Source organism: Peromyscus leucopus, chromosome 14, assembly GCF_004664715.2.
Source record: "Peromyscus leucopus breed LL Stock chromosome 14, UCI_PerLeu_2.1, whole genome shotgun sequence".
NCBI lineage: Eukaryota > Metazoa > Chordata > Mammalia > Rodentia > Cricetidae > Peromyscus > Peromyscus leucopus.
The window spans coordinates 3520200-3536143 of NC_051075.1; the positions used below are offsets into that span (position 1 = coordinate 3520200).

The window sequence follows — 15944 nt, forward strand, 5'->3', positions numbered from 1 at the left end:
ATAGACTGGGTAATATTCAGTCAGTACAATACTGAGCAATGACTGCTAACAAGCTCCTAATGTATGCAGCTACATGGGTGTATTACTATAACTAAGAAAGAGAAGTCACAGTGAAAATATTAGAAGTTTGTTTCTATCTATATATATTTTTAAAGATTTATTTATTTCTTATGTATACAGTGTTCTGCCTACATGCCAGAGGGCATTAGAATTCATTACAGATGGCTGTCAACCACCATGTGGGTGCTGGGAATTGAACTCAGGACCTCTGGAAAAGCAGCCAGTGCTTTTAACCACTGAGCCATCACTCCAGCCCTTGTTTTTATATATTTATACCTACATTATTATTGTAGTTGACACATATGTGAAGCTTTATACCATAAAAAAAGAAAACCAAGTTGTGATGAGAAAAATTAGATGTACATTTGTCTAGACCTTGAGGGAATTTTTGGGGGATATTTTGATATTTTACAACATGTTATATAGCTAGATATAGCATTTTTTAAAAAGACATATTATCTTGGCTTGATTTCTGTTGTTGTGACCAAAAGCAACTTGGGAGGAAAGGGTTTACTTGGCTTACAAATCCAGTCATATCCATCAATGAGGAAGGTCAAGGCAGAAACCTAGAGAAAGGAACTGAATCAGAGGCCATGGAGGAACTCAATGTTTGGCTCCCATGGCTTACTCAGCCTGCATTCTTATACAACCCAGGCCCACAGGCCAGGGCTAGCATCACCCACAGGCCAGGGCTAACATCACCCACAGGCCAGGGCTAGCATAACCCACAGGTCTGGGCTCCTCCACATCCATCATCAATTAAGAAATGTTCTGCAGACATGGCCACAGGCAAATTTAATGAAAGCAATTCTTTAATTGAGGTTTTGTCTTCCAAAGTGACTCCAGTTTGTATCAAAGTGACAAAAACAAACCATCACACATACCATATGTAATTCTATCCAACATGTATTATACCCCAGCATGCATTATACTGACTAAAAGAATTGTTATCTACTTAGGAAAAATTAAATGATTACTAAACTGCTTCTATCTGAAGGAGTCTACCTTGAATTGGGGATAACTGACTATAGTTAAACATTTTTTGTCACTCTTATGGAGAAATCAAACTGATATTTACTTGGAAGTTCATTCCTACTGGCTAATTCCCATAGTGCTATTAATTCTATGCATGTTTCTGAGAGGTCTTATCACAGGGTTTCAAACCTTGTGTGCTATAACAACAACTGGCCTGACAAGGATGCCCACTGGTTCAATGCTGGCATGAATGTTATGGGTGTAACCAAATACTTTCAGATTGCATTTAAGGCCTGCTCCATAAGAAGGACCCATGCACACAGGGAGAAGTGACTAAAACACTCTAAGCCTATTGGCTGAAGACGGATGCCCCAGCATTACAGAGGAACTGTGGATGACTGTCCAGGCAGGCAGCTGTCTCTGTCATTTCTAGATTTTTGGAAGTTGCTTACAATGTACTTCCTGTTTACTTAGGTAATATTATATCCTTCTGAGGTCTTTGATGTAGTTGAAGACCAGAGAGTTATAATTATAGTTTTCTTTAGTCATGATAAAAGATAAATTAGATATAAAACTTTAGACTCATAAATATAGGATAGGTAGAATATTTACTTTCACTTTGCCAAATACAGACTAGATATTGCAACTGTAATTCTTGCTTAATAGCTGTTTCGTTATATGTAATTTTACTAGATTAAAGTTAAAACCTTCCTTTTTGATTAGACAGAAAAGGGGAAGTGTTGTGGGATATCTTTCTGCATGCTGTGAATTTGTGTTGCTCTGATTGGTTGATAAATAAAGCTGCATTGACCTATGGCAGGACAGGATGAATCCAGGTGGGAAAATCCAAGAGGGATAGGAGGAAGAGAAAGCAGAGGCAGGGAGACACCAGCCCACCGTCCAGGGAGCAGCATGCAATGGCACACAGGTAAAGCCACAGAACACATGGTAACATATAGATTAATAGAATGGGCTGAGTTTAGTTATGAGCTGGTTATACCTGACCATACAGTTTGAAAAAGAAAAAAAAAAAAAAAAGGACTCATGCCTGATACTATTAATTGAGTCAAAACTCCATGGCTGAATAGGTCGTGGGAGCTAAAGGAGAACCCAATACCTTTATTCTGTTAAGTTGGCATAGTATTATTCTGCTCCTAAAGTATGTATTTCTATACCCATAGTTGTGTGCATCTTTTAGCTGCAGAGAATCAGAGACTGGGGAGTGTTCAGCTCTCAGTGGGACATTTATATCATACCTGACTCTCCAAAGCTCAGGACTCATCATGGAAGAGGGGATGGGAAGGTTGTAAGATCCAGAGGTGGTGGATATTTGCAGTAAAACAGTCTTTGCTGGACATGACAGGGTTGTGGCTCACATGAACTCACAGTGGCTATGACTGTATGCACAAGACCTACACAATATCAAGCCAGATAGAATCTCAGCATGGATTGGGGAGGAACTCATGAACTCTCATGCCAGTCTGAGGATCTACTAGCAGCTTATGGCTGCTGAGGGAGGGGCAGTTTTCTCCAAGCATGTGGCCCCTCTGTGAGGCTACCCATGCTCCCATAGCTAGTCCTGCACCCATGTACATACAGGTAGTTAACTTTTCCTGGCCTGTGATTTGTTATACTTCTCAAAAATAAAAATTTTGTTATACTATTTTTGTTATGAAAAAATAAAATTTTATTTTGTTTAATGTACAATTAATCAATTTCAAATATCAGAGTCATATATGTGAAATATTTATGTAACTCAAAATAAAAGGTTTTCTCTTGTGTTTTTAAAAAACAAAATAGAGACATCAAAGACAAGAAAATATGAAGAAATCATCTCTGAAGAAACTTCTAAAACCAATCGGGAAGAAAAAACCCGAGAACAGAGGGCTTAAGGGGTTTATTAATCAAAACGGTGGAGGCAGCCACGTGCCTGACAACTGTCTTTGCTCCGGCCGGAGAGAACAGACTTTGCCATATGACCTAACTCCCATCTTGATTAAAAGTGATCACATGACTTAAGCCAATCCAGGAAAAACAACTCCTCTTAGCTGGGAGGCCCAAACCAGATGATTCTTCTATCATTTTTGATCACACTAACAAGCCTCCCCCTTATCAGCCTCAGCCCACAGTCCCTCATCTTCCTCTCCAGCCTCTCTGGTTTCCCTTTCTCCCATCTCAGCAACAGGCTGTCCATCCAGTCAGGTATGAAGGAATCCCAGACCAGGACTTGAGTGGAATTATAATATCCCAGGGGTATCCTCGCTAAGGATCAATTTGTAACTTGTCTTCTGGCTAGTCTTCACAAAGCCACCCTTAAGATGGTAAATTATGAAAAAAATCCAAGAGGTCATGCAGAACAAACATGAACATCCAACTCAATTCCTAGACTGCCTCACAAAGGCCTCTTCAATATACCAGTCTAGATTCTCAGTCCACAGATGAAAACAACTCCTTAAGACCGTCTTCTTCTCCCAGAGTTTGCCTGATTTTAGGGCCAAACTTAAACATTCAGAGAAAGGACCCCTGCCTCCACAGGCAGAGTCTGTGCTGTGGCCTTTAAGATGCACCATGGGAGAGATGAGAAAGGCAGAAATCAAGGATGCCTGGTGCTGGCCAAAGCCTCTCTACTTGCCATAGCAATTGCCCAGGCTCCCAAAGCCCCAGACCCTCCGTGTCCCTGTGTCAAGTGTGATCAGGAGGGTCACAGGACTGGGCCTATACAGATACTTATAAACCACCCAGACTATGTCCAAAGGGCCATCAAGAAGGGCATTGGGGTGTTGACTGCCCCCACGTCCCTCAAGGCATGGGGACATCATGCCCAGGTGGCCCTTCAGCTAACTTCTTAGATCTGGCCATGTGTGACTGAGAGGGCTCGGGCTCCCTGGGCCTGATCACCGCCGTCTCTCACTGGGAGTCTCAGGTAGACACCACAGTGTCTGTGTCAGGGCGGTCCATCCCTCTCCTTCTGGACACTGGAACCGTCTACTTAGTTCTGATGGAATTTTAGGGACCCACATCTTCTTGTTCCCCTATTGTCAGGGTAGGGTGACAGCTTTACCAGCCTCATCAAAACCCACCAAGTATATCACCCTCTAAGGTCCAGCTGTCTATTCCTCAGTTACTTATCTGGGATGAGCTATCACTACAACTTACAAGGCCATTACCCTGGATAGAAAACACTTAATTCAGTCACTCACAGTCCTTCCTAGGGATGGCCAATCTCTTATGCTCTTGCATTCCTTCCTTGAGATGGCTCTTGGCCTCTCACATGAACCCCTTCTTTATGTGGGGGCCCACATAGGCCTTATTCAAGGTTAGAGAATCTAAGCTTGCTTTAACCAGCAGGGCTGCATAATAGGATGATTTGGCCAGGGGCATAGTTACTAGATGTTTTGAAAGATCTACACTGCGTTGTACATTGTGCTTTGATCTTGATAGAAGGAGGTTTTTTTCCTCTCCACTTGGCAGTGTATAACAGGCCTATTAGAAGAAAGGATGAGGCATCTGGGTATTGACCCAAGGCCCTCCCAATGCCATCCTATGTCTCTGTCTTTCTCTCTGTTTCCGCCTATATTTCTTTCTCATAGTTCCTCATTCCTCTCTCCTCCCTGCAAGAACCAGTCAACAGGTTAGAGCTGGACTCCAACACTTATACCCATTACTAAGCTATTTCATTAGCTTCAATAGGTCCTTCTCCAGACTCCAGCCCTACATCTTCTGGACTTCACTCACTCCTTCTCTCTCTGGGTTACCTCAAAAGAAAGATATGCCCTCAGGATCCTGGGTCACCAACTAGGACATTCCTTTACACCCTCTGCATACTTATCAAAAAATCAGAATATACTGTCCAAGGATGGGCACCTTGCCTGTGTGCTCTAGCTGCAGCTGAACTTTTATACACAGATAAAAAGGTTAGCCTTTGGGTCACCCACTGATGTCTTCTCTCTTCACCACCTGTCCCATCTCCTAACACACAGGGGTCTCCAAACACTACCTCCTCCCAGAGCTCTCTCTTTCAGGTAGCATTGGTAGAGGATCCTACACTTAACTTTCAACCATGCCCACATCTCAACATTTCAAGCTGACTCAAGCTGCTGATCTGACCCTCCTAAGGTATGTTCAGATCATTTGCTTTTGTTGGCTTCTGCAACCCACCAAATTTGATTCTGGAATCCACCTCTTCAGTCGATTCTTTTCTCCACCTTAACGAACCACCCGTCTCTCCTCACCTACTCAGTCAGTGTCCTCTCTCCTGGCTATGTACTTATGGGCTGCCTGCAACATATCCCTTCTATGCCTTTTGGGTCACCTGCCAAGTGGGCATCTCTCTACTGTGCCCTTTGGGAAGCCAACCTCATAGGCATACTCCCTGCAATGCCCTTCAGAGCCCCACCAAGTGGGCAGTTCTATCTACTAAGACACTTACACCTCTTCAGCTATTTTCTCCTCTACCTACACTAACCACTAATCTCTCCCCTTGTACTCAGCGTCACCACAGAGCTCCCTGGTTAGTTTACTTTTACTATGAAAGCCATGCCAGGAAGCTTCCTCTTGCCCTACCAGGTCCCCATCAGGTGGAAACGGACTCTCCTCCTCTGTGATTTGGGACATTTCTCTCCGACAAGTCTCTCACTCCACTTGGGGATGCCTTGGATTAAAATTCTTGTTACCATGACACTTACTCACTCTGCTTCCTCATGGCTCCTTTCTGCTCCTTCCGGAACTCCCTCACCTCCCCCAGGAGTTGCCTCCATGATTGAGGTCCTGCGACCTTTCCTTGTCTCATTTGCCGTAGAGCTATCTATTCTACCTCTCCTAGTGGCCTCCTGGGCCTGTATGTATATTTTCTTTGCCTCCCTGAAGGAGCTGCCTGCTAAGTCCTGCAGCTTCCTCGAGCCCTTCTGGGCCTCTGTGACCTTGCCCTCCTGCCTCACAGCTCCATTCTGAAGTCTCTATGTTCTCCTGGGCTTCTCTCTTGCCTCTCTGTTCCCACTTGGAGCTTAGAGAAACTCCCTCCAATGGAGTTCATCTTGCAGCCTTTCCTCTCTTCCTTCACTGACTTAGGCTTTATTAAAACCTCACTCTGTTGCTACAAACCGTGTGGCCTTAGTACAGTTCAGTGACCTAAACTGACATGCGCGATTTTCAATGGTAGCAGCTTCTGCCGCTGCACAAACGGATGATCTGGACACCTTTCATAGCTTAAACTTGCTCTCTCCTCCTCTATTTTCCCTAACTATACACTTCCTGGTTACCTCTTACATATGAAGACCCTCCACCTCTAACTAATAGTCTGTCCTAACAGAGTAGCAACATTGCTCTATATCAGATTGTTAGAGGCCCATTCTCTTCCCTCATCTATCTCTCCTCCACTGGAGCTTACCCACATGCCTATTTTCTCTATTTCTGTGTGGTAATTCCTGTTCTGAAAACAAAAAGCATAAAAACAGGGTTGATGATAAGATTTAAAAAAAATGCTTGTTTAATAAGGTATTAAAGCCGTACCTCCATGTACTCATGCAATGATGTACCTCATGCTGGTAGCCGAACTTTGTAAAGTAAGAATCACTTATGTGGTATTAGTTTTAAAGGGACATGAAGGGGTCATGGAAAGAAATTGAGACTTGGCACTGTGTGGCAGGACTGAAGTCCCTAAAGAGAGCCCAGGAGAGGTAGCTGGTGAAAGTAAGTTCTGAGGGTCTAAGAAAATGTATAAAGGTCTGAGGATACAAATGCTTAAGAAATTCCGAAGGTATAAGAAAAAGTTTTAAGGTATGTAAATGAAAGTTCTGAAGATATAAGAAAATGATTACAGGTAATGAAAAATGTTTCAGAATTCTTTTCCCCTCTGCTATTGTTATGTTAAGATTCCAAAGGTTCAGGAAATCTATACTTAATGGTTCTACCAGATCATCCTTACCCTCCAGGGCCAAAGAGATTCGCTGACCACTGTAGCACAACAAAATCCTGGAGGATTAGATTCACTCACAGCAGAAAGGGGTGATCTTTGTCTCTTCTTCATGGAGGAATGTTGTTCCTATGTCAACCAGTCAGGTGTAGTAAAAGACAAGATCTGACAACTCCAGTTGATCTCCAAACACAAAAGAAACAGCTGGATGCCTCTGGCTAGTAGCTCATTGACCATCCAGTATGAAATAGGATACTACCCTTCTTTTTTTTAATTTAATTTAAATTAATTTTACAATATAATTTAGTTCTATATATCAGCCGATTCCCTTGTTCTCTCCCCTCCCGCCCCCCTCCCCTTCCCCCCATCTTACCCCCCCTTTCACATATCCTCCATGGCAAAGACTCCCCTGAGGATTGAGATGAACCTGGTAGACTCAGTCCAGGCAGGTCCAGTCCCCTCCTCCCAGGCTGAACCAAGCGTCCCTGCATAAGCCCCAGGTTCCAAACAGCTAACTCATGCAATGAGCACAGGACCCAGTCCCACTGGCTGGATGCCTCCCAAACAGATCAAGTCAATCGACTGTCTCACCTATTCAGAGGGCCTGATCAAGTTGGGGGCACCTCAGCCATTGGTTCATAGTTCATGTGTTTCCATTCGTTTGGCTATTTGTTCGTGTGCTTTATCCAACCTTGGTCTCAACAATTCTTGCTCATATAAACCCTCCTCTTTCTTACCAATTGGACTCCCGGAACTCTACCCAGGGCCTAGCTTGTACAACCACTTTGGAAATCAATATGGCGCTTTCTTAGAAAATTGGGAATCAATCTCCCCGAAGATCCAGCTATACCACTCTTGGGCATATAACCAAGGAATGCTCAATCATACCACAAGAGCATTTGCTCAGCTATGTTCATATCAGCATTGTTTGTAATAGCCAGAACCTGGAAACAACCTACATGCCCTTCAGCTGAAGAATGGATAAATAAAATGTGGTACATATACACAATGAAATACTACTCAGCAGAGAAAAACAATGACATCATGAGGTTTGCAGGCAAATGGATGGATCTAGAAAAAAATCATCCTGAGTGAGGTAACCCAGACTCAGAAAGACAAACATGGTATGTACTCACTCATAGGAGGATACTAGATGTGGAACAAGGATGACTGGACTGCTACTCACAACTCCAGGAAGGCTACCTAGAAAACAGGACCCCAAGAAAGACACAGGGATCGCCCAATGACGGAGAAATGGATGAGATCTACATGAACAGCCTGGACATGAGTGGGGGTAGTGAAGGGCAAGGGTCAAGGGAAAGAGAACTTGGGGGAGCAGGAGATCCCAGCTGGATCAAGAACAGAGGGAGAACAAGGAATAGGAGACCATGGTAAATGGATACTACCCTTCTTAACACCCTCTCCCTCTTTTTTTATTTGTTTGTTTGTTTTTTGAGGCAGGGTTTCTCTTTGTAGCTTTGCACCTTTTTTGGAACTCACTCTGTAGCCGAGGCTGGCCTCGAACTCACAGAGATCCACCTGCCTCTGCCTCCCAAATGCTGAGACTAAAGGCATGTGCCACCACTGCCCGGCCTTTCTCCTCTTCTTAATCCTATTAATCAAGCCCTGCCTTATAAATTTCTTGTCTAGATTTCTTCAACAATAGATTCAAAAGATTGCTGACCAGACTTTTAGTCAGTTGCTGTTACAGGATTACCAGCCCCCACTGCAGAACCAGAGGCCCACAGTTTCAGTTATATGCTGATGGTGAAGGTCAAGTTTGCCCAAAGGACTCTGACATCCCTATTCAACAGGAAGTGGATACATTGCCCCCTTTCCCATGACCTTATTAATAACAAACTAAAAAGGAGGGAATGTAACCTTGAGTCACATGAGTGGCCAGGTTCCTCCCCCAAGGACTTCCAACTTTGAGGTTCCACCCACAGGTCACTCTAACTACCCTAACTGCTGGACCCAGGCCCCTCCTACCCTACAGAGTAAAAAGCCCAATCTCTGAACGTGAAATCCTACCAATTTCTACCCCAGAAAGCTTCACCCTGAAAAGTTCTGCCCCCTCCCCAAAGGCTCTACATAAGCCCTCTGTTCTGTTCAGTTCTCTGCTGTTTCTCACCTGCGCAGAGGCAGCCACCCTCCTGGTTTTTTTCCCTCCTGATAAATCTCTTGTGTGTGGTTTGTTGTGTGGTGTGACTTTGCGGTATTCCTTGGCTCCCAACTGCCAGGATAACTTCCCAGGGAACACCCACCTAGCCAGCCAGATCACTGGCATCAGCCCTCAGTCAATTGGATGAGAGTTGTCGTACATCCCAGCTCCTTTCTGAAGGGAAACAGAGGAGCAGTGGATCTGGAGAAGAGAGGAGGCTGGGGGGGGGAGTGGAGGGAGGAGAGGCTGCAGGCAGGATGTATTGCATGAGAGAATAAATAAAAAGAAAAAGGGGGAAAAAGAAAATAAAAGTGAACTTTTAAAACAGTTCACGGCATGTATCATTTAAAGATGGCATCTCTGGACATTAGGCCCACCTCTCTGGGGGTGAAGGGGTTAGTACAGTTGATAATTGTTTTGTTTGGTGGGTTTCATTTTGTTTTGTTTTTGAACTTCTTGCTTTGTGTCCTGGCTTCTACTTTGTTAGCTCGGTGCCCAGGCAATGCTTTAGCCTTTGTGGGATCATCGCATGTGTGTAAGTGTGTTAGTGTACATACTTAGTAACTATTCGGGCAGCTCACCTTGGCCTTCACTTCCTGCTTGAGCAGAGTCTCAAAATTGCCTTGACCTGAGAGCTGACGGTCTCCAGGTCTTTCCTGAGCTTGAACACAACCCTGGGTTCACACAACCACAGCCTGTCATGTGTGTAGCCTGCTGCCGATGGTTTACCTTGCCATTGTCCATCAGCGCACATGAAGCTTTCTGATGGCCTCTTAGTTTTCCAATAAATGCTTTTGAGAGCAAGCTTTAACACTGGGTGATTCCCATGTGAGTTTAAACAGAGATAGCCTTATGTACGGAACTTACAGGAAAGAGCCAGACACAACACACAAAGACAACTGGCTGGCAATCAGGTTCTGATGGGACGCCATCCTCATTACACCTGTGAAGACTGCCAATCTCCTGGTTTTGTTGAGCATGCCTGCTTTTGTGTGTTAGGGATGCAGTAGTGATGGGAAGGCAAGATGGCAGTGATAAGGTTATCTTAGACACAAACCTCACTGTTCCCATTGAGACTCAGTGACTATGCTTCTGAAACAGGCTTCTGGAGTTGGTGTAAACCTTTTGCTAATTTCTAGGGTTTTGAAAGAAAGCAACCTGATAAATTTTGCTGATTTTGTCATTGCCATGGCAGAGGGAAGAATTTACAGACTTCAAAGTGTTGCTTTTCACTAATGTTATTTTAGCAGATTACTTTGGAATTCTGCTTGGCATTGCCTACTAAAATTTATTATGTGGCTAGCCTAGTAACTGGACATTCTTGTAATGCATAGTTAAAAAGGGAGCATGTTCAAGTGTTCATGCAGTATTCTTCAAAGAGCAAATGCTGGCAATAACAAAAACACTTAACAGAAGAATGAACTGACTATTTTTGTCCTACAAAGGAATATTTCATTACTCTAATGAGTGAGTTATAGATACATATTCATAGGCACACATTTTTATGGCATGATTTTAAGTTGAAGAAAACTACAGTAGAATACATCAATACTATTCTATTTTTTATAAAGACTAAAATGTTTTAAACTATAAAAATAAGTAAATGAGTAATTTTAAAAATTGCATTAAATTGTTATGCCTGGTTCAAAAAGCTAGGAATGAGGTGGCTCTGGGTACACATTAGTTTGATCAGCACACTGTTCAGATGAACAGATCATAGATAGTTTGATATTTTACTGCCTTTTGAATTTAGAAGTACTTTTTTTGTCTTTTAAAGATTTATTTATTTTTACTTTATGTGAATGAGTGTTTTACCTATATATTTGTATTGCATTACATGCCTGTCTGATTTCCTCAGGGGTCCAAAGAGGGCATCAAATCTCCTGAATTTAGAGAAACAGGTAAGAAGCCAGGTTGAGGCTGAGAACCAAACCCAGACCCTTTTAAAGAGCAGTTGTTGGTCTTAACTACTAAGCCATTTCTCCAGTCCTATCTTGTCTTTTCATATGTATCAAGTAATTCTAGCAATAAAAAAGAGGACTTGGGCCACCTACCTGTGCTACCCAAAGGCTCTGATGCACCAGTTGGAAAAAAACAGAAGGTTGTGAAGTTTATAGACTTTACTAACTGTGTACAGGATCTAAAATGATTGGTTGAAACCTTTAAGGCAGTATTCTACCAAGAGTGTTTGCTTCAAGAGGACTCAGTGAACATGAGGGGCACACTCCAAGCAAACCAACCTCAGTAGTTACTCAAAGAAAGTTATCATAGCAACATAACATTGCAATATGCATTCAAACATGAGAGAAATCATCTGCCACATGATCAGATATTTTGTCTTTTTACTGTCATTTCTAAATAAATTGTTCAGGCTGTTTAAACATGTGTAGCATTTTCAAAGTATCAGCAAAGTAAATTGCTACAGGAATTCTTAAGAGATACTTACTGGGTATTTATTTAATGAGGTGAACAAATATTAAATTTAAATTTTAATTAATTAAATTAAATATTAAATTCCAACATTTTTTGAGTGTTTGTCCATTGGTACCAGAAACCTATTTGGGGATCTGTAGATTTGAGGAATTATACGTGTATATGTGTGTTGTTAAAAACCCAGAAAGCTTTGAAACGTCTCATAATTTCCACTCTACTCCACTGATTATTTCCATTCTGTACTAAAAATATACCAGTTTACAGCTATAGTTTGCTGCACGTGTTCTATTTAAATGTCAGTTTGGAGCCCTTCCCTTTTGTAATTCTTCTGGTTCATTAGCTTCTCCAGGCAAAAAAGGACAGAACCTCTTAGAAGTGAGGAAGACAAGCAAGGTCAAAGGCAGCTTCAAGGTCGACCCAGGTTACTTTATCGTTGTTGTTTTTTTTCTTTAGTGTTTTCTAATCAGCTTTCTATCCTTTGCAATCCACTGGTCTCCCTCCAGCTCATCTCAGTTCCTTACATACCCAGCCCCACTATTCTTAAAGAAAGCTCTTAATTCTTTTTATATTTTCCAAAATAAATTAGCATTATCTTAAAAGTAATATTATACTACACCAGTGGTATTTCATTAAAGTTTAGACTTTCTAAGAAAATGGGCAAAATGTGTGAGAACTGAATACAGATGACAGAAAATGACCAAAAAAAATGTGTTTTTAAATTCTTTTTTTTTTCCTTTTGGAATTTATTACCATGGTATTGCTTACCAATGTCCTAAATTAAGCCTCCCCATTTCCTTCTTGGATCAGAATGAAGTGAACCCATAAGCCATGAGCAACAATGTTCTTAGTCAGTAGGCTGGACAGTTACAGCTGTGACAGGTGAAATGAAGTGACCTTCTGGTTGACTATAGATGCTCACAACTGTGGCTCTAGCTTAGTATTTTTAATTCTCATTATGCCAACAAATCATTTTTGGTTTCTGCATTTCCAGTGTGATCTCCCAGTCCCCAAATCAGTACCCATCAGGGGTTCATTTGTGGCTGTCAGCATGGAATCAGTTCCTATTATGGTCCTGTCTAGCTTGGATTTTTTTTTCTATTTTCCTTGACAATCAGAAGGATAACTCCAGAATATGAAATGTTCACCAAAGCAAGGTGAAGAGACTTGGAATGCTTACTTATTTTGTATACTGAGGTACACAATGGAGACTCAACTCTGCTTTCTCATCTACAAACAGCTCAGTGTCAGTGTCAACACTGTGGACAACTCCTAACCTCTTCAGACCTGCTTGATGGTAGGTCAGGAACCCAGCTCAGAGGAGTTCTGTCACGTTCCCAGTGCCTTTTCTTTACCTTCTTTACTTTTTCTAAAACCATGCCTGCTGACTGTTTAGCAAAGAGGAGAAAAAGCATCTGTGGGAATTCTTGTTCTTAACATAAATAGGCCTTGTTAGCACAGCTGGTGGTCAGTGTGTCCTTAGTACACTGTGTTGACACTTCATTTGTAACTGCCCATTTGAAATGACTACCTGCTAAAAATGGAATTAAGTTTTTATTTCATTTTCTTCATTCATAAATTTGTGAATTTTGCACAGCCCAGGTAAGGACAGTCATGATTTTCTTGACTGTATGCATTCTAATTAAGAAGGCTTCTAAATTATCAATATGTCTAAACCTAAAAGCAATTAGGAATCGTGAATGCTAACATAAAAATTCCCTTTGACATCAGGTGTGGGTATGGAAACAACACAACATTAAAAATTGGAATATGTAGCCAGGATATTATTGCTTGCCACTTGAATCCTTTTGAAAACAAGATCCTCAAATATTCTTTAAATACATCCGCTTATCATAATACGTGATGCCACTCAATAAGAGTAATTATCCTGAAGGAATTACAGGGGACAGCAAAGTCTGTCTAGAAAGCTGAATCCCTCTGACCTTTTAATTTATCTTTTGCAAAGATAAAGCCTGAAAATTAACCACTACATTCATTAATAGCCCCATTAATCCCCCAGATGAGCAGTTATGTCCCTAGGCTAAGTCTGGTCAAATGCACACAGGCATTTCTTTAAAAACAACAAAACCCTATAACCTACCGCATCCAAAGCTTATTTCTATAAATTCTGACTGCTGAGAAAGATGACACCACAGTTTTCAGTGCCACCCTATATTTTAAATCACAAGACTCAGGTATAATTTGAATAAAAATTCATTTAACATTAAGAAAAACAATTCTATTTATATTTTATCTTAGACTTATAAAACTCACAGTGCATATGTTACTGGTCATAACACATTTCCCTCAAGCCTCACAATTGCTAAAAATACCAGATCAATCACCATTCCAGATCACATTATGAAGTGTGTGAACTAGTGCATTAAAAAACTTTGTTAGCACCAACATAGTTTATTGGGGTAGCTACATTCAAGACACACATGGCATACCTTTAAATAGCACTGTTAAAATACCAAATAAAATGTCAATGTCTGTCAGGTCTCTGGCTTTTATAAATTGTTTAGACTGGAAACGTTGGGGTTTGGACATTGTTCTTTTCATACGATGTAGAAAAGAAGAGACCATAAAAAGAAAAGAACAATAAAGCATAGCTCATTTTTGAAGTTCCTTCATGGAAAAACATACTCTGGTTCATTACCCTCCCAATCAACAATTTCCTCACAATCCTTCCGTCTGTGTTGACTTTCTCCCCCTCCTCTCTCTGGGTGGTATCCTGAGCTTACACATACTACGCAGGAACTGTGGTTTTTAAGTCACTTCAAAAGAGAATGTTGGGACAGCATCACAGATTTTACACACACACACACACACACACACACACACACACACACACGCACACGCACACGCACACGCACACGCACACGCACACGCACATGCAAAGCACATGCACATGGTATTTTTAACATGGACCAAGGTTTTGCTCACCATGTCTATGGTCTTACAAATATACCAGTGTGCTCTGACCACAGAACACACCGGAGAGGAGGAAGGCCCTTCAGGCAGGACAGTAACTACCTACTTACAGGGGAGCTCTGCTCACACCTCAGTGGCCATCTCCTTGCCCCCCTCCCTCCATCTCTTCCCTTTATTAACACACTACACCCACCACCCCACCCCCAAACAACAACATCCCTGTTTCAGCTTCTCCTCTGGATTTCCCACACTTAATGCAACCCAGACCTCACCTTCAGCTCTCCTGAGGCCACTTTGGAAGCCAGCTCAATGACACAGCCAACAGCCATGCGTGCAGCACCGGACGAGTGCAGCTCATTCCAAACGGTGTCACTGTCCACCTGAGCAAACAGTCAGCAGGGTCCAAAGAAGGAGAGAAAAGGAAAAGAGAAGAGAAGGGTGAGAAGGGGGTGGGATGGGGGAGGGGAGAAGAAAGAGAAAACAAATCTCTGAGGAATGGCTGGCAGGCTAACGCCTATGTACAATAACATTAGTCTTCAGTCCTGGCCAGCTGAAAAGGCCTTCTGGACCTGGCTTTGCAATAGACTTTTCTCTGCACTGAATTCTCCAATGGAAACACATTCCTGCCATGCCTCACTGCCATTCTCTGTTTAGATTTCTCATTACAAACAGCATTACATAGGCCGGATCTGGCTTAGGTACAGGCCTGCTAAAATCCAGGCCCCAGCAGTAGGTAGAGCGAAAACCAAAAGCACTTAGTTAGACATAAAAATCGGATTTGCAAGTGCTGGAGGGAGAAAATGCCATTCTGACTGCAGGTTTATCAGGAGCCAATACCACTCTGATTGAAGGTTTATCCGGGGCCAAAGACAAGGTTTAAGCAGGTAGCAGTAAGAAGCAGTAACCACGGGCTCAGCCCTAAGAATGGAAGGGAATTGTGGACCTCACACTTAGAAGTTAGAGAGATTTGGTTTACAAAGGAGAGACTTCATTCTTCTAGCACAGGTGCCCTTTTGAGACTGGTTTCAGTGCACGCTGGTTCTGCACTAGAGCAGCATCATGGAGGCATGGCTTAGCACTTGTTTAGAAAATGACCTTGGTCCTTTTCCATAGACACAATTAGAATAGATATGTTAAGAATATTAAATGTGCAGTAGTAGGTTTTAATTATAATGTGTGTTACATGTGTTATGTATAAACTAGTTCAAAATATTGAAATGTCAGCATCAATTGACAGGCATCTCTGATCTCAGATCTCAGAGGGTATAAATCATATGAAGTATTAAGAAATGAGATTAAATGTTTGTGAATGTAAATATCAAGTCTTTGCAGATGGGCCAAAGAGAGGATTTCCTGGGCAAAACAAGCTTTTGCTTTAAAAAAAATTGAGAATAAATCTAAGGTCCAGTCATATAGGAAAATGAAATAAATAAAAACAAAGCATATTTACAAAATACTAATTGGTTTCCAGAG

At 42.0% G+C, this 15944-nt stretch overlaps 1 protein-coding gene across 14 annotated transcripts in view; it reads right to left on the reverse strand.

The window, feature by feature from the left end:
* Positions 1 to 15944, reverse strand: part of Hdac9 (histone deacetylase 9) — an 848903-nt gene that overhangs the window by 172203 nt on the left and 660756 nt on the right. For all 14 annotated transcript variants that reach the window (XM_037210966.1, XM_037210967.1, XM_037210965.1 and 11 more), the window contains one exon: positions 14744 to 14851. In XM_037210966.1, the coding sequence (XP_037066861.1) occupies positions 14744 to 14851 (108 nt within the window). The remainder of the gene's footprint in view (positions 1 to 14743; positions 14852 to 15944) is intronic.